The 23,794-nt window shown below is 42.9% G+C and overlaps 1 protein-coding gene across 2 annotated transcripts; it reads left to right on the top strand.

The window, feature by feature from the left end:
* Positions 1–2,840: 2,840 nt before the first annotated feature.
* On the top strand, positions 2,841–22,030 carry ARHGDIB (Rho GDP dissociation inhibitor beta). 2 transcript variants are annotated; one of them, XM_055571029.1, is made up of 6 exons: positions 2,841–2,933; positions 13,693–13,876; positions 14,706–14,789; positions 16,743–16,819; positions 18,375–18,438; positions 21,310–22,028. In XM_055571029.1, exons 2-6 carry the CDS (start codon positions 13,699–13,701, stop codon positions 21,507–21,509), a joined length of 603 nt encoding a protein of 200 aa, XP_055427004.1. In that variant the 5' UTR covers positions 2,841–2,933; positions 13,693–13,698; the 3' UTR covers positions 21,510–22,028. The 2 variants fall into 2 exon arrangements, with proteins under 2 accessions (XP_055427004.1, XP_055426995.1); XM_055571020.1 differs by lacking the exon at positions 2,841–2,933 and adding an exon at positions 3,006–3,327 and having other exon boundaries at positions 21,310–22,030.
* The last annotated feature ends 1,764 nt before the right edge of the window (positions 22,031–23,794 follow it).

Raw genomic sequence — 23,794 nt, 5'->3', positions numbered from 1 at the left:
CTCCAGTAAATGCACAGAAACACTGCATATATATATTGATATCACAGACACTTTTAGGGGTTTCCATATCTTCTAATGTCTGTGCCTAAAGCAGCATATTAGGAATAATTTTGACGACACATTGAGCTTAGTAGGAAAAAACACCCTGTTTGACTAATGATGTCTTCCCTAATAGCATAAGAAATGGGTAGTGGCACCCATTGAATCTACCATTCCGGATTCTTCAAGTCCTTCTTGTTCCAAATAATGTATTCTACCTATGTTGTGGTTTTTTTTTATTGAGGTATATAGTTGATTTACAGTGTTGTGTTAGTTTTAGTTGTATGGATTCTTCTTCAGATTCTTTTCCATTACAGGTATTACAAGATAATGCTTCCCTGGTGGCTCAGATGGTGAAGAATTCACTTGCAATGCAGAAGACCTGGATTCAGTCCCTGGGTTGAGAATCCCTGGAGGAGGGCATGGCAACCTGCTCCAGTATTCTTGCCTGGAGAATCCCCATGGACAGAGGAGCCTGGCGGGCTACAGTCCACTGTGTTGCACAGAGTCAGACATGACTGAGCGACACACACAGTGAGCACAGCACGAGATACTGGAAAAGTTCCCCATACCACCCAGTAGGATCTTGTTGTATAGTAGTGTTATCTGTTAATCCCAAACTCCTTGGGATTTCCCCTTTGGTAACTATAAATTTGTTTCCCTTGTCTGGGAGTCTGTTTCTGTTTTGTAAATAAGTTCATTTGTATCATTGTTTTTTGGATTTCACATATAAGCAGTATCATATAATGCTTCTCTCTGTCTGACTTACTTCACTTTAGTATGATGATCTCTAGGTCCATCCACATTGCTGCAAATGGCATTATTTTGTTCTTTTCTTATATCTGAGTAATGTTCTATTGCGTGTGTATATAAATATATAAATATAACATCTACATATATGTGTGTGTGTGTGTGTATACATCACACCTTCTTTATCCATTCATCTATCAATGAACATTTAGGTTGCCTCCATGTCTTGGCTATTGTAAACAGTGCTGCTGTGAATATTGGGATGTGTGTATCTTTTCAGATTAGGGCTTTTGTCTTTTCTGGAAGTATGCTCAGCAGCGGGATAGCTGGATCATATGGTAGCTCTTCCTGTTTTAAAACTCGACCTATTTTTAAATTATCTTCTCCCAGATCATAAATTCCACAAGCCAGCAGAGATTTTGAGATTATGACTGCTGCCTGCAGCTGTATCTTGATACTTTGTATTTACCGACCCTGTATCTAGATGCAGTGTCTAGAACAGGACCTGGAGGAACTATGTGCTCAAAAAATATTCTTGAAAGAAGAAATATGTCCTCTCTTGAGAGTTCTGTGCTACAAAATTTACCGTCTACTGAGTAAATTAATATTTGCTTCTATTTATAATATGGTCATCCTCTTTGTTTCAAAAGCTCTTTCGTATCTACATCATCCTGAAATTTATAGACTAAATCTGTTTTTTGTTTTCAGCACTTTTACTGTTTTTCTTTTCATATTTTTCTAGATTAATCTCTTTTCTTCCATCAAATAATCACCACTTCCTTGATTACTTTAGTTCCACTGACTAAAGATAAGATTTAGCTGGTGCCATCAATATACAAAATGAAGTAAACAAAATGCATTACATTTCAATGACAACAAAATAAATGTCAGTTTCTTCAAATATATTTGCATAATTAATCAGCTCTAAACATATTGGAACAATGTAAATACTGAATGCATGTGTACTAAGTCACTTCACTCATGTCTGATTATTTGTGATGCTATGGACCATAGTCCATCAGACTCTTCTATCCAAGGGATTCTCCAGGCATGTATACTGGAGTGGGTTGCCATGCCCTCCTCCAGGGGGTCTTCTCCACCCAAGGATCGAACCCACATCTCTTACATATCCTGTATTGGTAGGTGGGTTTTTTACCACTAGCACCACCTGGGAAGCCCCAAAATACTGAATATTTAAATATTAATAATAACCATTTATTATTGGCAGCAGTTGTGGAGATGTCTAATGAAAATGTGGTTTGGGTGCTTTAAAAACTTCCCTCAAATGATTTAAATATGGCCTCTGTAACTTGTTCCCATTCAAATTACTTCACAAGCCATTTCCTCAAATAAGGTACAAAGTCAGTTTTAGCACTTGTTAAATTATAACAAGTTCTGACTTAGAAGACTATGAATTAATGAAGTTTTATTTTGCTATCTGCAATCCTTAGGTTTAATCAAAACAAGGCTTTGACTTTTTAGAAGAAAAATTAGTGAAAACTACAATACATAACATGTGATGATTTGTGCTGGCATACAAGCCACATCTTGAAATTCTGACCAACAAAACTCTAAAAACCAATTTGAGGACCAATGTTAAGATTTAGGGCTAAATACATGTAGTTAAAATTCATAATTTCTTAGCACCCCTTAGCAGTATTCACTGCCAGCAAACTTGCAACATATCTGGCTGATAAGGGAGCTGGCAGAGACCCCAAAGGAACAGAAGGTAGTCATACAAAGTAAGGCCTATGCGAATTTTCTGCTACTGGTTTTAGACAACTTGCCTCAGAAGTGTATGCACTGAAATGGCTTGATTTTTAGGTGCAGCCACACAATTATTCACAGCACTCACAATGATAGGCTGCAGACCCTTGTCTGAATCCTCAGGCAGCTGTGTGTTCACCTGGGTGGTCATGCTCTAGCCTGCACTATGAATCGTCAAGAGTGCTGCTCAGAGTTGGCTGATCAAGAGATACGCAGCCTGAAGGAACAGGATTTGAGACAGCCCAGGGTTTCCTCTTTGAGTAGGTTTAAAACATTTTTTTTTTTTCTCACAACTTCCTTCCTGTTCTAACTGCCAGTACTCAGAAGTCAGGCTTGAGAGACAGAGGCACCCAGGACGGAGACGTGGACCACTGACAGTAAGTTGAGATCCCTTCGGGGTGGGGAAGGCTGCAGGTGAGCACAGACAAATGCAAGAAATTTCTAAACCTGGCTACCGCCTGTACAGTTTATTTATTTTAAGAGGGGTTGTTCCTCTTTAAAATAAACCATGATAAGAAAGTTATTAAGGAGGCTGCAGAGAAGGGGAAGTCCGGGCAGGGAATGGCAACAGTGACTCAGGGGAGGCTGGTCTATGAGGGAGGGCGTGCACGCCTGCCCAGGAGCCCCATCCTTCATGTCCTGGAGAAGGATTCCAAGGGCACCCGCCAGCAGTGCCTGGCCGGGTTCCTACAAGGTCGAAGCCGGCATCTGGCCAAGCTCAGAAGCAAAAAGACTGTAGAACCAAGCTGTTACGAACCAAGCTGGTGCATGGTAAGTTGGTTGGTGCTGGGGTGGAGATGTGTGGTTTCCTGTTTTTAAGCAGACTTAAAGAGATGGGTTGAAAAGAAAAAAAAAAACAAAAAAAACATGAAACTGTTCTCCACGGGAAGAATTTTCTGGGCACATAAAGGAAATATATAATGAAAGCCTCCCCTGGGGTCCAGTGAGATTTAACAATCCAGTGGGGAGCATAGCAGAACGCATGGCTATTGATTCATCATCAGTCTACCAAGATGGCATTTTTACCACTAGCAAAAGCCAGTGAGGTGGGCAGAAAGAGAACTGCTGCTGTTGCCAAGACCAGCTCTTTACATCTGAGAGGGCTAAAAGGAAACCCAGAAGACACCCAACAATTTATTGAGAAATGCACGCTTGGTTGCTCTTTGCTTGCATGCTCTATCTGACTCTTTGAGATCCCATGGACTGTAGCCTGACAGGCTTCTCCCTCCAGGGGTTTTTCAGGCAAGAATACTGGAATGGGTTGCCATTTCTTCCTCCAGGGGATCTTCCCAACCCAGACTGAACCCTGCGTCTTCTGTCTCCTTCATTGCGTGTGGATTCTTTACCTGCTGAGCCATCAGGGAAGCCCCTTATTAAGAGATGCATTCTAGTAAAATTCAAGTAGGCTCAGCTAGGACACCCAGTCAGTGGGCCTTCCAAATGTTGGGGTCTGGTTTTGGCAGTCATGAGAAGTGCTTTAGGTGTGACCTGAAATACTTTCTTCTCTTTTAAAGGATGTTCCAGGTAGCACATGTTACAAACATGGTCTGTACTTCAACTCTGGTTTTTTGTTTAGTTGCTAAGTCCTATCAGGCTCTTTTTGTGACCCCAGAGCACACCGGGCTCCTCTGTCCCTGGCATTTTTCAGGCAAGCATACGGGAGTGGGTTAAACTCTGGACCTAGGGTAATTTGTGGTATAAGTCTGATAAACTCTGAGGTGTTCTGTTCAAGGTAGGGGAAGGTAGATGCCCTGACTTGGAGGTCCCATGGTTGTATCTTCATGGAGAGACCAAGAAACACTGGATTCAGAGTTAGCATATTGGATGCTCAAGCAAGGGAAGTCAAGAGGTCTGTGCTGGCGCCCAGGAAGTTCAGTCATAGGCAGTTGCCATTTATTTTCGCCATTGCTTGATTTCATTACATTTATAAAAAAAGGCCCCTCCCATATCTGGATATGACACAAGCACAGTAAGATTGTTTTATTCTTTCCTGATATGTGTGCAATTCTGAAATAAAAGTTCATTCACCACCCATACTACACAGATACAGCCTGTGAGGAATAACCAGGTTATAGCTGAACAAAGGCCAACAACCTCCAGGCACTGGACTATGTTCCTCTCTTATTTGGGAGAGCATGAGCTTGTCCCTCAGGCAGTATGCTCTGAGCAATGAGGTTCTGTTCTCAGCGGAAGCTCAGAATAGCTAAGTCAGTCTGATGGGAACATGAGGGGGCCTTGTCCAATTCACGGGAGCACAATAGAGTCCAACTTCAGCAGGCCGATAGAGAGACACCCTGAGGAGTGGGGGTGGGGGGCAGTAAAAGTTAAGAAGATAAAGAGAACCAGCTTATATGGAGGGCCTTCTGTGTGTCAGATCTGGTGTGAGAAACGTATAAAACTGAATCCCATGAGGACATTGAGAGGACAAGAAGGCTCAGAAGTATGCAATGACTTGACTGAAGTCACACACTGATGCAAAAAACAATCAGTAGCTATGCTGCCTCGGAAGGACATTTTAGGAAATGCCCCATGGCAGAAATGTTCTTTAAGCCCCCATTCTGAACACCCTTGTTCTAGATCAGTATTATTGTCACCCCAGATCTAGTGTTAGAGTCCATACTGGCTCCCCCCACAGATAGGTCTCATGTTCTTTTTGAAACTTCAATATTTATCCACTTAATAAAAGAATTACTGAGTCCCTCCCTACTGGTTTCCACATTCTGGCCCCACTTGGGTTTTCTTAGAAGAGTTAATATTCACCATGTGTGCTTATAAAAATTGTCTTTGGAAAAGTGTCAGTTGCTCAGTTGTGTCTGACTCCTTGTGACCCCATGGACTGTAGCCTGCCAGGCTCCTCTGTCCGTGGGATTCTCCAGGCAAGAATACTAGAGTGGGTTGCCCTTACCTTCTCCAGGCGATCTTCCTAACCCAGGGATGAAATCCTGGTCTCCTCTATTGCAGGTGGATTCTTTACCGTCTGAGCCATAATTTTTCATGTTTAATATAAAACCTCTGTGAGTGGACTGAGTAATTGCAGTGTAGTCTTTTGCCCAATAATGGCTGCCTTTATGCAATTTTCTTTGCAGATTATTTTAAATGAGTATTCATGAGAGCACCTAGCACTGTGACTTTACATAGTAGACACTCAGAAAAGCTGAATGCATCCACTGAGTTCGCTCTCCTTTTGCATATGAATCTAGGTGTCCACGGGGCATTGGTTCTAGGACCACACCCGTCCTCCTTGATACCAAAATCCATGGATGCTGCAAGTCCCGTGCTCTTGGTATCAAGAGAGGACCAACCGTACTATGAATGCCCAGGGAGGAATAACGTATTATATCTTGGGAAATAATTACTTCAAGGGAATCACTAAAGAATTCTGCTTCTAAGAATCTGTACCCTGCTCTGGCTTGATCTTATGCATGTAAGAGGACACTGTCCTCTCAGGCACTGGGTTGGTTGCTGTCTTCGGGCTCTGCAGTGGCAGTTGCTTTTGGTGGGGTGGAGGCAGTAGAGAGCAGCTCCTAATTGGAAGCATCAATTTCTCCGGGTCATTAGGGAATAGTGACACACCAGAAAGGAACTTAGAACCGAGACAGCGTGCTGTGTCCTGAGGGTTAAAGTTAGATTTCCCAATGAAGCCAAATCACCAGGCAGCAGAGCAGACCCAAATCCTCCTCGACTGGCTCCGAAACGTCTGTGGTCCTTCAGAGACGGTCCAGCTCACCATGACCTGCTGTAGACCAACGACCTCCAGTATGGGGAAAGTGAGCATATCCTAGACATCAGGAAGTAAAGATGACCGGGTGACATAGAATGCTGAGGCTCACATAGGTACTTCTCTGCTGGAAACCCCCTACCTTCTGGCACTTCCCCATTTCTTTCTATCCCTCCCTCAACTCTAACTCTTCTGTCTAATCCTCCTGGCCGGTGCATCAGGTTGTGTGATTAGGCAATTTCGGGGCTTGAGTTAAGTCTCCACTGCCCTTTCCTCCAGAGCCAAAGGAAAATCTCTCTATTTGCTGTGCCTGTGTCTCCTATCATTTCCCATCAGTCCCAGAATGACCTCTGGCTTCACTAAGAAAGGGAGCAATAAATAGAATCTAAAATTAAATTGCTCTTTAAAGAACTAGAATAGTGACGATTGCATTTTACAGGCTGATTCAGTTCCTAAACAATCCTGGCAGTTCCCAGAACCTCTTGTCTCTTCCATGCTCCTCAAAGAAACCAAATCTATTTTTAAGGAGGAAGGAGAGGACTTTGTCAACATGGCAGAGCCCAAAGAAAGCCTTGGTGTCTGGCAGTCAGGTACCTCGCTGAAACTGAAACCAGCAAACACGGAGTATCATGAAAAAGGGAGGAGAAGAAGGGAACAGAGGGTAATTGAACATCTACCGTTGGCCAGAATAGTCCTAGAACTTTTCACGTCTTCTCTAACTCTTCAACTCCATCAGAAAAGCTTATGATTCCCACTTTACTGGTAAAAAAAAAAACTCAGGCTCAGTGAGGCTAATAACACCCTTACATCCTGGAACATCAGTCATGGACACACATTTTGAATCTCTAGTCTATCTGACTCAGTGCTCAAGTCCCAAGAGACACAACAAAGGGTCATTGCTTTATGAATTAACCAGGTGGTTTGTTTCGTCTAAATTCAAGAGTTTTACCTTGTCTTTGTCTTCCACTTATTCAGAACTGCATTATGAACCAGAATAGTGTGCTGCATCCTGAGACTGGTAAATTCTTAGGTGTATGTCACTTCTGGTGTCTTGGAAATTTCACTGAATTTTTAAGCAAAAACACTGATTTGTGCTGCTATACCCGTGCCATGAATACCCACCCTAATTTAATTTGGCATTTTAATTGAGCCTGAGAGGATTAAGTTCCTGCCTCAGCCCATCTAATGCTTGACCCTGTTTCGCTGAGCAGTAAACATGGGTGTGTGAGGGTTCGCTGTGAAAATTCACCTGTATAGGCATCTGTGAAGCAGGAAATAAAGATAACTAGAGAGGTGAGCACATGAAAACAGAAAAGAAAAGTGTATATGCTTTGGGGCCTTATTAAATATGTAATTAATAATTCCCCATTTCACTTTAGGGCTTCCCAGGTGTCTCAGAGGTTAAAGTGTCTGCCCGCAATGCGGGAGACCTGGGTTCAATGCCTGGGTCGGGAAGATACCCTGGAGAAGGAAATGGCAACCCACTCCAGTATTCTTGCCTGGAGAATCCCATGGACGGAGGAGCCTGGTGGGCTACAGTCCACGGGGTTGCAAAGAGTTGGACACGACTGAGCGACTTCACTTTCACTTTCATTTCACTTTTACTGTGTAAAAAACTGTAATCAAACACAGCATGAAAACAAGCGACACAGCCCTGCTCTTTGTGGAACAGGGTACAAGCCCCAGAGGGAGGTGAGCACAGCCCAATCTAGAATGTTCTATGCTGATGATCTGGGTTCTCCCCAGCCTCACATCCACTTCCTCTTCCCTTTCTTGGTTTACAACCTTGTTTAAATTAAGGACAGCATTAGAATCATTGAATTATGAAGGAGCCTCAGAGATCTTTCAAGGCATCCGTTTCACTCTGCAGAGGCCAAAACTGGAGCAGAGGTTTAGCAGCTTGCGCAAGGGGACATGGGGTAGAGTTGCACCGAAATTCTCTTTAGATGACACTTCCCTGACTTGCTAAAGCTGCCCTGCAGAGTTTTGCAAGGCAGCACTCACCTCTGCCTGTGCAGCATCCCCCATGGAGATTCGCAAGATAACCAATGAGCTTTCTAATTTCATTATTACTTCTTAATAAAGACAGCTGGAGTGACAGAGCTTAGAGCCTGCTGTCAGAAACCTCCCCCCGGGCTCATATTCATGCTGTCACTTACACAGCATGCTTTCTCGGGCAAGTTATTTACTTCAAGTTTGGTTCCCTAATCCATAGAAGGGATGATGATAACAGCCATCCTTAAGCCTGTGGTGAGGACTAAGTGAGATAATCCTCGGGACAGGGTTTAGCGCTATGTGTGATAGCTGGTAGAATTATTGTTATCAATAACAAAACCAGATGTTCTTCACAGACTTACAGAATGAATTTATGGTTTTGGGGTTGGTGGATAGTGGGGGGAAGGAATAATTAGGGAGTTTGGGATGGGCATGTACACACTGCTATTCCTAAAATGGATAACCAACAAACACCTACTGTACAGCACAGGGAACTCTACTCAATGTTATGTGGCAGCCTGGATGGGAGAGGAGTTTGGGGTGGAATGGATACATGTGTATGTATGACTGAGTCCCTTCACTGTTCACCTGAAACCTTCACAATGTTGTTAATTGGCTATACTCCAACATACACACACAAGCTGTTCGTTAGATGATGCAATTGGAGAGCAAACTGGCATTTCCCTAAAATTCCTACAAAATGGAAGGATGAAAAGAGAAAAATGAGGGAGTTCCCCAGTGGTCCAGTAGCTAGAACTCTGTGGTTTCACTGCCATGGCCAGGGTTAAATTCCTGGTCAGGAAACTAAGATCCTGCAAGGCACATGGTGCAGCCAAAAAACAAACAAACAAACAACAAGAAAAACAAACAAAACACACACACACACAACACAAACAAAAAAGTTTTAAACTATTTTTAAAAGGAGAAAAATGATACATGTAGTTCACTATACATACACAGCTTGGGAAACTGTTGTCAAGATATATTAACCAGTTGGGGCCTTGGGAGAATCTGAAATTTCCCGGAAATGAATTGTAAAATTGAAAATGCAGACTCTTTGGGGAATTCACATAAATAAACAATATGAAATAATAAAACAGAGGCAGATAGCCTTTTATGCAGGTGAAATTTTATACAGGTGAAATAAGGTAACTGAAGGACAAGTGAGCTGACACCTGGCTACAGGTAGCAACCTTAGAAAAGGAAGCACCTAGAGATGGTCTCCCCTAACCCGTCACCTCCCAAGATGAGGAAAGGAAGATCACAGTGGTTGGAACATGTGCTCACAGGGTCATAGCTAGTTAGTGGCAAAGCCAGAATGAAAACTCATGCATGATGAGGCCTAGTTCATTGAGGGGATAATTATCCAAAATCAAGTACATTGACCCAGAACTCTTCCCAAACCACAGCTCTTCTGCTGGACTATGGTCATGTTCCCTGAGATCCAGACGTTACTCAGTATCTCCTCCTGCCTCCGCAGGTCCAGGGTTTCAGGTTCACAGACATGATCCTTGGCTTGAGGCTGAGTTGTGTCGTTGGTCTGGCCAGGCTTCGGAGAGAAGCAAAAAGTGAAAAAGAAAGTGAAGTCGCTTAGTTGTGTCCAACTCTTGGCGACCCCATGGAATGTCTGTCCACGCTCCTCTGTCCATGGGATTTTCCAGCCAAGAGTACTGGGGTGGGTTGCCGTTTCCTTCTCCAGAGGGTTTTCCCAATCCAGGGATCAAACCTGGGTCTCCCGCATTGTAGGCAGACGCGTTACCATCTGAGCCACCAGGGAAGTCCATGCTTAACACTCAATGCTTTGCTTCACTGTTTCCAAAAGTTATAGTTTCAAGGTCATGTTCTTAATCATGGACTCCAGTAGAGTCTATGAAGGACTTCAGGGCTCCACGAATCCCTGTGCTGCTTGCACAATTTCATGGGCTTTTGCTTTTCTCCTTTTATAAAGACCATGACTCTTACTAGATTTTTAAAGAGACTTGCAATCTCCAGAAAGATTAAGAACCACCAATCAAACCAGCTGGGCATTTTTGGTATGGCTAGATTGCTCATCCCCCAACTTTTTCCACTTTGGAGAATAACTTAGACATCAGTATGTGCTAAAGAACAGTGTCTTGTAAATGCTAGATGCTCTTCAAATATTTGTGACCTTCATTTTGCTTTCAGAAGGGCTTTCCCTAAGAAGTGCTTTGCAGTCCTTTCTTTGTCATTTTATTACATTTTCATCTTTTTTTCTTTTTTCTAATCAGCCTCTCAGAGTGAACTGATTTGGAGTCATCTGACTTCATATCTCTATTTCTTATGCTATATAATTAGACCAAATTATTTTCATGTGGTCCCAAATTTCCTCCTCTTGACTGCCACAATTTCATATCATAATCCCACATTATTCTCTGTTCTTCAATGTCTTTAAATAAATGTGTGGCTCATTTTCATTGAGCAATTATTATATCTGTTTGCAGTGGATCAAGGAAATTTAAAAGTGACATGTCTCTGATTTACCAATTAAAAAATCAAGATCTAGATGACAGATAAATTATGTTGCCAAGTATGACACTATTAAAAGTTAGAAAATACTGTCCTAGATCAGATCTTTCTCTCTGTCTCTGTTTCCCTCTCCTTTCAAAATTGAGATTTGAGGGTACAGAATTACAATTCCCTGTGTGTGTGCTCAGTCACTCAGTCATGTCCGACTCTTTACAACCCCATGGACTATAGCCTGCCAGGCTCCTCTGTCCATGGAATTTTTCTAGGCAGGAATACTAGAGTGGGTTGTCATTTCCCTACAGATTATTAAAATCACCTTGAGCTAATTAGTGCCTGGATGTGATGTCATCCTCTCATAGTCAAACTTCAAGCACATGACTTGTGAGAACCAAGTAATACATTCCAGAAAGGCCTCTCTACAGTGCTGAGATGTCCTCATATGGTGATAGCTTTGCTGATGCTCTGTCTGCAGTTTTTTTATGTGACCTCTACCCTGGGTATTTGGTCAGGCTCCTGGTGTCACCAGAGGAGAACCTGTCTCATCTAATTAGTCTCATCTGCGTTGTTCTTTATCTGTGGCTTAATGGTTGTCCTTAAACTACCCACAGCCTACAACCTCCACCAACTACATCCTTCATCGTTTTTCCAGCCAGTTTATTCACTTTCCCTGAGTGTTGTTTGGAATAGGACTTGAATTAGTCACTCTGTTTATTGTGCTGTTCTCTAGAGGCTCAGCTCTGAGTGGTTCTGGTTCTTCGGCAGAAGCGAGAGTTGCCATAGCAACAGGCCTACAAGCTTCCTTCCTGCCCAGGAAGTGGACCCAGGCAATGCAACACTGTTTGCAGAGTTGATCAAGGCTCATAGTGTTCAGCTTGTTGTTTTTCTGGAAGAGGATAGATGAGCCAAGAGATATCATTTCTTTTCCTTTCCTTTTTTTTCTCCCTGTTAAAATTGCTTTTGTTTAGCTTCACTTCCAAATTATTTTTCTTCCCATTGCCAATAATAGCAACATTAAATTTGAAACCACAACTGATTTGGGCCACAGATAGCTTCACTCTCAGAGGAACCTTATAGAACTTGGCAGGGTCACTCAAGAGGAGATGTGATAGGTATTGTCTTAGAGTTCTACCACTTCGGAACAGTAAAGCCTTTACCCAAGGCAGGGAAGAGAGTTACCCTGGGAGCAGAATGAAAGGAAACCAGGAAATTATCTCCTTGTCTAAATATCTCCCTTGTTTCCCCCAAATAGCTCCATTTCTGCCAACCCCAGGCCTGAAATTCTTCCTAGAGATTCCTTCCTCTTTATTAGGACAGGGCATCTCATTGAGATACATGAACTTGGGCAATTCTCTTAAGCTCTGGGTTTCGAGTTTCTCAGTGATAAAACGAGGGGAAGGGAATGGCTACCCACTCCAGTATTACGGTGTGAAGAATTCCATGGACAGAGGAGCCTGGTGGGCTACAGTCCATGGGGTCACAAAGAGTTGGACACGACTGAGTGACTAGCAAGTTTTTGGACTATGTCACCTTCAAGGTTCATTTCAACTCTGAAAAGCTCTGACTATACCTGCTTTAAGAAAAATAATTTTAAAATTTACAATCAGTCATTAACACTTAAGTGTAAATAATTGTATTAGATCTTCCCTTGATGTTTTAACACAAAACAAGTAAATGTAGATGATGAAGGAAGAAAACAGGGTATGCCCAGGTGAGGTCTTAGAGCATAAGGTCACAGGAGATCTGGAGAAGGGAAGGAGGTACTAAAGGAGAAGTGGAGATGGACAGAAGGGTACTAAAGAGACAGTTGCAATTTGTCTAGAAGTTGGAGTCCTTTATTATTTTGTGTTATTTCAAAAGAACAGAAGCTCATTAGATATAGAACCTATTAACCCAATCAATGAGCACTTATAAAATGACAAGTATTCAAGTGTTTCGGGAGATTCAAGAGACTTTTTGGTGGTCCAGTGTCTAAGACTCTGCGCTCCCAATGCAGGGGCCCTGAGTTTGATCCCTGATTGGGGAACTAGATCCCATATAATGCAGTTAAGACCCAGGGCAGCCAAATACATTTTTAAAGTGAGAGAGAAACAAAACCCACTAGCTGGCCTCGGGGAATTATTAACAATGTTGGGAGACGGAGGAGGACACTCAGGCAGATATCACAGGGGCCTAAAACTTCTCATGACTTGCTTTTGAGTTCTTGCAGGAGTTCAGGGAAAGATGCAATGAATGGGGAAAAACTAACTTGCTTTACCAAGTACTTGACACCATTATGACTGGGATTGTATTGATACATGCTGAGCACTTTGACACCTGCAAGACTGGCTGGATTTGTAGGACTATGATCATTTCTATAACTCTCTGAACTGGGGCTGTTCGCTCATTATTCAGGACAGCTTGTACTATGTTGCTTCACTTGTTTTATAGAATTCACAAGTGAGTTACTTACTGTCAGTTTCATTGAATGAATAGGAGGGATTCATCACAATATGAAAACATTCAAACATGTCAAAGGAAAACCTAGAATGTGTTATATTCTTATTTTGTGAAATAGAATGAGGCTGAATCAGAGGGAAATCTCCTGTAAAATCATTGACAATTACAGAAGTTTATTAGGGCAAAAATAGCACTAAGAGTGGGCTTCCCTGATGATTCAGTGGTAAAGAATCCATCTGTCAGTGCAGGAGATGTGGGTTCAATCCCTGGGCCAGGAAGATCTCCTGGAGAAGGAAATGACAACCCACTCCAGTATTCTTGTCTGAGAAATCCCATGGACAGAGGAGCCTGGCAGGCTATAGTCCATGGCATCGCAAAGAGTGGGATAGGACTTAGTGACTAAACAACGACAAGACTAAGAGCAGCCCCTCAAGCATAGCTCATATCCACAGACTTTTGGCCAATAGATCATCACTGTCTCTCTTTCTGTCTCCCTCTAGATCAAAATGACTGAAAAGGCCCCAGAACCACACGTGGAGGAGGATGACGATGAGCTGGATGGCAAGCTCAACTACAAGCCCCCCCCACAGAAGTCCCTGAAGGAGCTGCAGGAGATGGACAAAGATGATGAAAGTCTAACTAAGTACAAGAAAACGCTCCTGGGGGACGGTCCTGTGGTAGCAGGTATGTGTATGTGAGGAGACAGAGTGGGGCTGGTCGAGGGGCATAGAAAAGGCAGACATTTGAGCTACTCAAGAGCAGGTGCAAAGGAGAGGGTACCAAGTGCTTCTAAGCTTAAGGGAGTGAGCTGCAGTCTCCATGTGCCAAACCAAGTTATAGATGGATAATTAAGTTTTCTTTGGAGATAAGGGGTACGTTGCCTTGAAATAGGCAAAAATAACACATAGGACAGGTTTAGGAGTTTCAGACTATTACTCGGAATTGGATTCTCTCCATGGTCTCTCACATTCTCTCTTTCTCCTTCTCACTCCTTACCTAACATCCATCATTTCCAATACACAATGGCAGAGTCAGACATGGCCCAAAGATATGGATGCACCCTGCCCAACCAGCAGAGTACTTTACTCCTAGCCACTCGGGAAATGTTTGCTATTGATGAATAAGGTGGGCCTACAAGTACCCAGGTTCGATCCCTGGGTTGGGAAGATCCCCGGGAGAAGGAAATGGCAACCCCCCTCCAGTATCCTTGCCTGGAAAATCTCATGGACAGAGGAGCCTGGTGGGCTCTAGTCCATGGGGTCGCAAAGAGTTGGGCACGACTGAGCGACTAACACACTTACAAGTACCTGAAGCAGAAATAGCTTCACAGGAAGGCCCAAGGTCACTAAGACCAAGCCTGGTGAATCTGCCACTTCCATCTTTATTTCTCCTCTAGAGACAGAGATCCATTTTTCTTTTTCATCTTCTCTCTTTCCTACTTGAAATGGATACACACACACACTGTATGTATATACCTCTTCTCTGTGCTCACAGTGCCTTATAATTTCTGCAGACCCAACAGCCCCCAATGTCACTGTCACCCGCCTGACCCTTGTTTGTGAAAGTGCCCCAGGACCAATCACCATGGACCTCACTGGTAAGTGGTCACAGCTCTTCTGTTTGGTGGGGCCTCATGTCATCATGAGGACAAGGGCATGGTTTTTGTCCCTTGTCCCAGCCAAAAAAAAAAAAAAACCTAGTAAGGTAAACAGCTTCCCAGGTGGCACAGTGGTCAAGAATCCACCTGCCAATGCAGGAGACACAGGAGACTTGGGTTTGATCTTTGGGTTGGGAAGATCCCCTGGAGAAGGAAATGGCAACCCACTCCAGTATTCTTGCCTGGGAAATCCCATGGACAGAGGAGCCTGGCAGGCTACAGTCCATGGAATCACAAGGAGTCAGATATAACTGAGTGCACACACACACACACACACAAACACACACACATACAATATAAAGATCAGAGAAAATATTGATCCTGTGTTAGCTATAGAACTCACCTGAAGGCAAGAAATCTAAGACCTCTTGATTAATGCTAGGAAGTCCATTGTGAAATATGCAGGATTTTTTTAGCTTAAAACTCTGATTCTTTGAAAGAAGCAACTTCCCTCACTAAAGATGTACAACTTAACATGTTATTTTCTTTCACTTTATTGCTGCCAAGGTCAAGTCCTTTCCTGAGACTTAGGTCTGGAGGACATGATGAGACACTGGAAAGGTGGCTGATTTGGGGGAAAGTAGGCCACTGGGAGAAATAAGGAAAGGGCCACCAAGCCAGGGGTTGGGGACATCAAAGGCGGATCTTTAGTGAAAAAAAAAAAAAAAATATATATATATATATATATATTATTATTACCAGATTCATAAAATAGACTCATGAGACAGAACAGAGCATGCCTCTAGAACAGCAAGCTTAGGAGCAAGGTAGTTCCCCTCTCATAAGACAACCACTCTTTACCTTATATGGGCTTTTTGTCAGAGGGAGGAAATTGGAGGCTGAAAAGACACACTTCCTGTTCAACTGAAATCATTAGAGCAGAGTCCCACATTCAACTACCCCCACGTTCTAGCATCTCTCAGAAAGAAATTCTCTCTCTCTCTCTCACCGGGCCTCAGACCTCTTCCTGTGAGAAATTGTGTAAAGTTAACAGGTACAACCGTCATTTTGCAAGATAAGGTCTGAAGTAGTACTAAGGAAACCTGCTCTGTTCGGAAAGGCTCAATGATCGATCCTGCAGGGAAAACTTGGTCCCTGTCCCTTTTTCCCAGCAACAAGAAAAGCTTGGTTTTCTATCAGCAAAAAAAAAAGCCACTGAAGTGAATCCTAGATGTATACAGAGGAGGCTGGTGCCAGCTATATGCATGAAGCATCTGCACAAAACTGTGCAAAACACACACACACAGTCACCCCAATTGTCAAATTATACAGGATCACTTTGGGAAAGGAACAAAGACCACCTCTCTAACCAAGGTACAGGAATTAGGGGGCAGATCCCAGTTTTATGGAGCCTGAAGCCTTTAGAACTTAAGTGATAAGTTTTCTTTTCCTTAAGAAAAAAAAAGTATGAAATTGCAAATGCAAAAGCAAAATTAAGTACAAAAGTCTATTTTTTTAATTTTTAAATTTTACATATTTTTTAGAATGATAAAAAGGACCCAAACAAGCACATTTTCTAAAGCTTAGAAAACACAACACACGTTAACAAATCTACAAAAACAAATAGCTGGCATTCTTACATAATATTTTTCTCCTATATATTTGAGGACTGGGGGCAGAGTCTTTAAGCACAAAGTCTTGCATATTCTTAAGGCTGTAGTCAAACTTGGAGGGAAAGCTCTATCATGTTTCTTTCATATCGGCTATAAGATTTCAGGAATTCCAAATGTGTGTTTGTGCAGCGACTAATCTCAAACATTCTTTGACCTGAGGACCGTAGGGACTGTGTTGCTCTGAGGAGTCCAGAAAATGGCTCAGGAGCTTTGACTTCATTCATCTCCTTGTGAATGTCCTTTCAGTGAGAATTAACTCTTATAAAATTCACTTCTACAGGGGATCTGGAAGCCCTTAAAAAAGAAACCTTTGTCCTAAAGGAAGGTGTTGAATATAGAGTCAAAATTAACTTCAAAGTAAGTATCTGGCCCTGTATGTTTGTATAAAGTTTAAATTCTTCCTGTAATCAGAAGAAGAAAAAAAATCAAATTTATTGCATTATCACATTGGCATAAGTTTGTTAATTTCTATTTCTCCCTAAATCTGGGCTCTCGGTTTTAGTTCCCAAAGCTTCTTCCTCATGGGGTGGAAGACAATCGGGAAGGGTGGGCAGGCAGAGGCAGGGAATAACAAGGAATATTCACACTTTTCTTTTGTTCATCTCAACCATGTTTATATTAAATGGACGATCTGTGGAGCAGTAGAAAAACAGGAGTCTTTCTTTTTTGAAGTCCTTATTACCACTCCACCACCATTTCCGTCTTTTTTTGGTCTTTTACCCACCAGACCACATCTTCTACTATGCCCAGGAGACCAGCTTAAAGGCTTCTAGAAGGATGTGGGTTTTTTCCCTATATCTATGAGTCACATGCAGAAGTTAGAAGAATTAGAAAGCGGGTTTCATTTTATCACACTTTCTTCAATGAAGCTGTTTTCCTTCTGTCTGCTTTCAATAGCTTTATGCTACAGGTTTTGCTGACTGACTGTTCCAAACCTAAGCAAGAAGTATTCATGGCTATACTACCCCATTGCCAACAAAACAAAATGTATCACTGAGATACTGCTCTAATTGTTCTGTCCAAAATAAAAACAGAGCCCTGGTTATTGTCAAGGAGAAACAATACTCTTTCATTCTTACATGGGTGAACAATTAACCAAGCCATCCAGCTAATGGTGTTGTGCCCACTTTAATTTGCTTGTATAAACATGACCATGGTATAAAATTAACAGACCGGTTCAGCTCTAGATAGAATGAATCATGGAAAAATAAAGTGATCAAGCTGTCTATATTTTCATTCCACTTTAGTAAATTTTCTCTGAAAGGCTTGGGAAAGTGGCAAGATTCCAGACAACATCTGAGAACGACAGCCATCCAAACTATATGCCAGAGGCAAATGGATTTCACCTATTATTTTCATCCGAGGGGGATGTTTTCCCGTGACTCATCTCATCTCTAGACTCCAATCACAGTTATGTTACAAGCAAAATCATCTTCTAGGTCCAACCTTCCATTACAACTTTTACCCCTGTTTGTTCTTCATATGTTTGGTGGATCATTTCTGAGATTAGGATTTTCAGATATTTACATAATAATTAGTTTCCATTAATGCCTTTGTAACCTAAAAACAAGAAAGGCCTTATGGACAGTCTTCAGGGAGAAGGAGCTCAAGACCCTTCTCTGGGCCATGGAGGAAGGAGAGTAATGTAGACTATTGAGACTGTTTTAATTAACCATCCCCTCCCCCACACCAAAAATCATAGTATTCAACAATTGGAACCAGCTTCGGTAACATTGAGTCTTGTGACTTCCTCTCTTTAATCTCTGCTTCATCGCCAGGCTAAATGATGGTAGTAACTTATTCTGAACTAAATCTTCAGTCCAAGCCTCAGCTAGGTCAGATCAGCATGAAGTATGAGGAAAAATTGAAGACCCTCTTTAATCTGAATCACTTGGCTCCTTCCCACCTACAGGTGAACAAGGATATTGTGTCAGGACTGAAGTATGTTCAACACACCTACCGGACGGGGGTGAAAGGTAAAGTACGCACACTTGCCACTGTACCAAACTCCGCTTCTCAGGGACACGTAAATGTCGGGTTATCAGCGATGTTTAGTCCTAAATTCACTGAAGAATCTGATGACAGCTGTGGACATTCACACTTGGAGAGGCACACATATACTTATTTCCATGTTAACAGAAACCTAGTTAAGACTGGGTCAGCCACCAACGTTCAGCATTCTACTTCTGAAATCCAATTTTATTACTTATAAAGGGGAAGAATAAGAATTCGATCCCTGGCTCGGGAAGATCCTCCGGAGGAAGGCATGGCAACCGACTCCAATATTCTTGCCTGGAGAATCCCATGGACAGAGGAGCCTGGAGGGCTACAGTCCATAGGGTCGCGAAGAGTCGGACACGACCTAAGCAACATAGCACGCAAGCGAACACAACCAAGTTTGAATTCAAGTACATAAATGTACTCTTGAATTTTTTTAAAAAGCAGTTCACAAGTAAAAAACCTGCTGCTGCTGCTGCTGCTGCTAAGTCGCTTCAGTCGTGTCCGATTCTGTGTGATCCCATAGACGGCAGCCCACCAGGCTCCCCCATCCCTGGGAGTCTCCAGGCAAGAACACTGGAGGGGATTGCCATTTCCTTCTCCAAAAAACACCTGAGTGTCAGAGAAATCCGAGAGGAAAGACCTACCCAAATGGGAGGTGCTCGTAACATGTGATAGGCAGGTGGCAGGGGAGTGGGGAGCGGTGGGCTGAAGTGCTCAATTTCCTAGCCAAAGAATAGGGGGAAGAAAACAAAACAAAACCAAACCTCTTTCTAGAACTGAGAAAAGCGGCTCAGATGGTAAAGCGTCTGCCTACAATGCAGGAGACCCAGGTTCGATCCCTGTGTAGGAAGATCCTCTGGAGAAGGCAATGGCAACCCACTCCAGTACTCTTGCCTGGAAAATCCCATGGACCGAGGAGCCTGGTAGGCTACAGTCCATGGGGTTGCAAAGAGTCAGACAGGACTGAGCAACTTCACTTTCACTTTGTAACTGAAACAAATATCACATTACTTAATCTACAGTTTCCTTGACAAGCTGCACCTAAACGGTGCATGTTCAGTTGTGTTCTGTTAATGAGAGCAGAGAAAAATGAAAGGTAGAAGGCTGATAAAAGCACTTCCAACTTTTCGTTAACCTAATGGTGTGAAACAGCGTCCCCTAGAGGTGTAAAGCAGTAATGCATAGGTCAGTTCCACCAAATCCATCAATGAGGACTAAGGAAGACAAAGATCAATTAGCATGGAGTAAAGACCCACTTCGGAGAAGGCGATGGCACCCCACTCCAGTACTCTTGTCTGGAAAATCCCATGGAAGGAGGAGCCTGGTAGGCTGCAGTCCATGGGCTCACGAAGAGTCGGACACGACTGAGCGACTTCACTTTCACTTTTCACTTTCATGCGTTGGAGAAGGAAATGGCAACCCACTCCAGTGTTCTTGCCTGGAGAATCCCAGGGACAGGGGAGCCTGGTGGGCTGCCGTCTATGGGGTCGCACAGAGTTGGACACGACTGAAGCGACTTAGCAGCAGCAAAGACCCACTTAATGACTCAAATCCCACAGAAGATAGTTAACCTGAAAGATCGTCCTTGCTCTTCCAATACTTAGTCTCACGAAAACATAGTTCAGTTTCCTATTTTCCTTTGGATGTAAAGACTCTGATGTACCACTTGGGCAAAAGGTTGTCAAGAATGTCTGCAGCTATTCCTCCAAACTTATTCAAAATAACAGCCAATTTAAACATCACCTGCCTGCCTGCCCACCTACCTTTACTTAAACTTTCTAGTCCTTATTATTCCTAATATATATCCCAGTTGCTCACCTTTTAATAACTCTGGTTGGCTATTTTTACCATCTGTTTCAGCTTACCACTATTTAAAAAAAAAAACCCACAAATTATTGGTTTTCCCATTTCATCTTATTCCATCCATGATGTCTGTTCATTCTGATCACCAGCTGTTACCTTATCTCTTGAAACTATCCACAGAATGATAGTTTGTAGATAGAAGATCCTCAAGGTGTATTATATAGAAAAGAAACTGAATCCCCGAAACGTAGATGGTAGCAGGGCTGAGATCAGAACTCTGGTCTCAATTAGTTTCAGGGTTTTTTTAATTGAGATATAATTGGCATATAACACAGTGTTAGTTTTAGGTATACAACATAATGACCTGTACCTGTACATATTGTAAAATAATTACTGTGATTAGTCTAATTAACCCCCATCACCACACAGTTTCCATTTTTTTTCTTGTGATGAGAACTTTTAAGATCAACTCTCTCTGCAACTTTCAAATACACAACATAGTATTGTGAACTATGGTCACCACACTGTACTTTAGGGCTTCCCTGGCTCAGTTGGTAAAGAATCTGCCTGCAATACAGGACACCCACGTTCGATTCCTGGGTTGAGAAGATCCCCTGGACTTACTTATCTTGTAACTGGAAGTGTGTACCTTTGGAGTACCTGGAATTGTTTTTGTTTGTTTGCTTGTTTTTTATGATATAATCTGCTACATCTTCATAGAGTCTTGATCCCCATTGATTTAGGGCACTAATTCCTCAGCTTTCCTAAATCTCAGAGTTAAAGACACTGATTCTTGGGACTCCACGATAGTACTAACCATAGATTGAGAGTGGGTCAAAGTATATTACATTATGAAGAGATTCCAACTTTAAAAAATGTTTTTTAAGGAAAAAAAAAAAGTTGCTCCAGGTAAATCTGATATTTAGCCAGGCTTGGAAACTATTACTCTTGGCTTTGATCACAGTGAGCTCTGCTCCAAATTGTCACATGCAGCGTTTTCATCTAACAGGCTCTCACCCTAATGAACTTTTCTTTCTTCCCAGTGGATAAAGCAACGTTCATGGTGGGCAGCTACGGGCCTCGGCCAGAGGAATATGAGTTTCTGACTCCAATTGAGGAGGCCCCCAAGGGCATGCTGGCCCGAGGCACTTACCACAACAAGTCCTTCTTCACCGACGACGATAAGCATGACCACCTCACCTGGGAGTGGAACCTGTCCATTAAGAAGGACTGGACAGAATGAGTGCCTTGGCCCTTCGCTCTGCCTATCTTTGCCACCCAGAAGAGCCCTTGGTCCCTCCTCCCTGATCACAGTTGGGCCCCTTCCCCAGCAGCCTCCACCCTCTTAGCACTGCACCTCTCCCACATGGAGTCTCCCAGTGATAGGCGAACAAGATGCTTAAAATTGGGCTTTCATCCTGCCCTCCTTCTGATCATGCCCAGATCTCCCAAGTTCTCTGTCCCATAGACAATCATTTAATATTCCTTCTTTTATTCCCATTTGAGCAACTGGAGATCAGAAAATGGGCAAACTAGCACAGTCCTGTCTCAGGTCCTTGTCTCTCCCTCCCACCCCTGGATTCTCCTGTGGTTACTGCTGGTTCAGTGAAGGTCGATCATCACGTTCCCTGCCAACTGGGGTTTTTCTTTTGTGGGAGACACTGTAAACAGCACAAGAGAACAAGAATAAAGCAGTTATAAGAGCTGACTGAGACCCTCCTTTCTCTGCATTTTCCCTTCAAGCAAATATGGTAATTGGAAGGTTCCCATTCATGCGTTTCCTCAGAAGAGGTGGGCAGAGCTCAGTACAGGAGGTTTTACATCACTGGGAGCAGTTTCACCCCCCTGTTTCAGTGCAAATGCTAGAAAAATCTCAATTTATTTATTTATTTTTTTAATAAGCGTAGTATTCTTCTTCTTCTTCTTTTTTTTAAAATTTGCTTTGCTGTGGCTTCCCTGGTGATTCAGACGTTACCATCTTTACAGAATCTGCCTGCGATGCAGGAGACCTGGGTTTGATCCCTGGTCAGGAAGATCCCCTGGAGAAGGGGATGGCAACCCACTCCAGTATTCTTCCCTGTAGAATTCCATGGACAGAGGAGCCTGGCAGACTACAGTCCAGGGGATGGCGAAGAGTCGGACACGACTTTCACTTGCTGTGGTGAATATTAGTTGCAGCACGCAGGATCTAGTTCCCTGACCAGAGATCGAACAAGAGTCAAATAGAAGCAAGAAGGCTTTTTTTTTAATTAATTTTTTTTTAATGTTTGGCCCTGCTGGGTCTTGCTGCACACAGTCTGTCTCTAGTTGTGGTGAACAGGGGCTACTCTTCATCGTGGTGCTCAGGCTTTTCATTGGAGCTGCTTCTCTTATTTCAGAGCACAGGCTCTAAAGTACAGACTCAGTAGTTCCAGCTCCTAGGCTCTAGAGCACGGAGTCAGTAGTTGTGGCTCATGAGCTCAGTTGCTCCAAGGTGGGATCTTTCTGGACCAGAGATGGAATCTGTGTTCCCTTCATCTTCAGGCAGATTCCCATCCACTGCACCACCAGGGAAGTCCTTCAGTGTATTTTATTATCATATAGTGCATGCATGCTAAGTCGCTTCAGTCGTGTCTGACTCTTTGCAAACCATGGATAGAAGTTTCTACTAAGCTTGAGACTTATATATCCCCTGCTTATGAGAATCCCTTGGATTTCCACAGGCACTTGGGCCACATTAGGCATTTTTTCTCTCCTGCTTAAGCTCTTCAGTGGCTTCCCATCACCTGGAAAATATAGCTGAAGCTCCTACACTTAGTATACAAGGTCCCCATCATCTGAAAAATATAGCTGAAGCTCCTACACTTAGTATACAAAGTCCCCTGGGATCTGGCCTCAGAATGCCTTTCTGCCCAGATTTATTATTCCATTTTCTGGTAATACTCAATTACTAATAATTCTCTTACTAGTAATTTGCACATCACATTTGCATCTCAGTGCTTTGGCTCTTTACGTGAAACTCCCTTTCCACCTTCATTGCCTGGAAAAGTTTTATTTACCCAGGACTCTGCTTAGGCATGCTTCCCACATGGCGCAGTGGTAAACTGCCTGCCAGCGCAGGAGATGCGGGTTCGATCTGTGTGTGGGGAAGATCCAAGGAGAAGGACATGGCAGCCGATTCCAGTATTCCTCCCTGGAGTCAGACATGACAGAGTCTGCACACACGCACTGCTTGGGCACCCCCTGCAGGAAGACAGCTTTTACCAGACACCATCATTGTCCAAAATGTCCTTAGTTCATCTTCTCCTAGCACCCTATGAGTTTCCCAATTTTTTAATCACTTTCCATTTTACATTTAAATGATCTATTTAATTGCCCATTTTTCATATTAACAATCTAAGCTGGGAGAGGTGATCAGATCACCATTATTGCTACGTCCGTAGTGCCCAAGTCAACACTTGGCATAGAATGTTTTGTTTTATTTAAAGGAACTAGCCTGACTTTCTTCTGATTGGTTTCATTCTGAGGCCCTGTTACCGAATCCTGTCT

This window comes from Bubalus kerabau, chromosome 1 (assembly GCF_029407905.1).
Source record: "Bubalus kerabau isolate K-KA32 ecotype Philippines breed swamp buffalo chromosome 1, PCC_UOA_SB_1v2, whole genome shotgun sequence".
Lineage (NCBI taxonomy): Eukaryota > Metazoa > Chordata > Mammalia > Artiodactyla > Bovidae > Bubalus > Bubalus kerabau.
The sequence above is the reverse complement of the archived record's forward strand: the minus strand, read 5'-3'. Positions and strand labels throughout refer to the sequence as shown.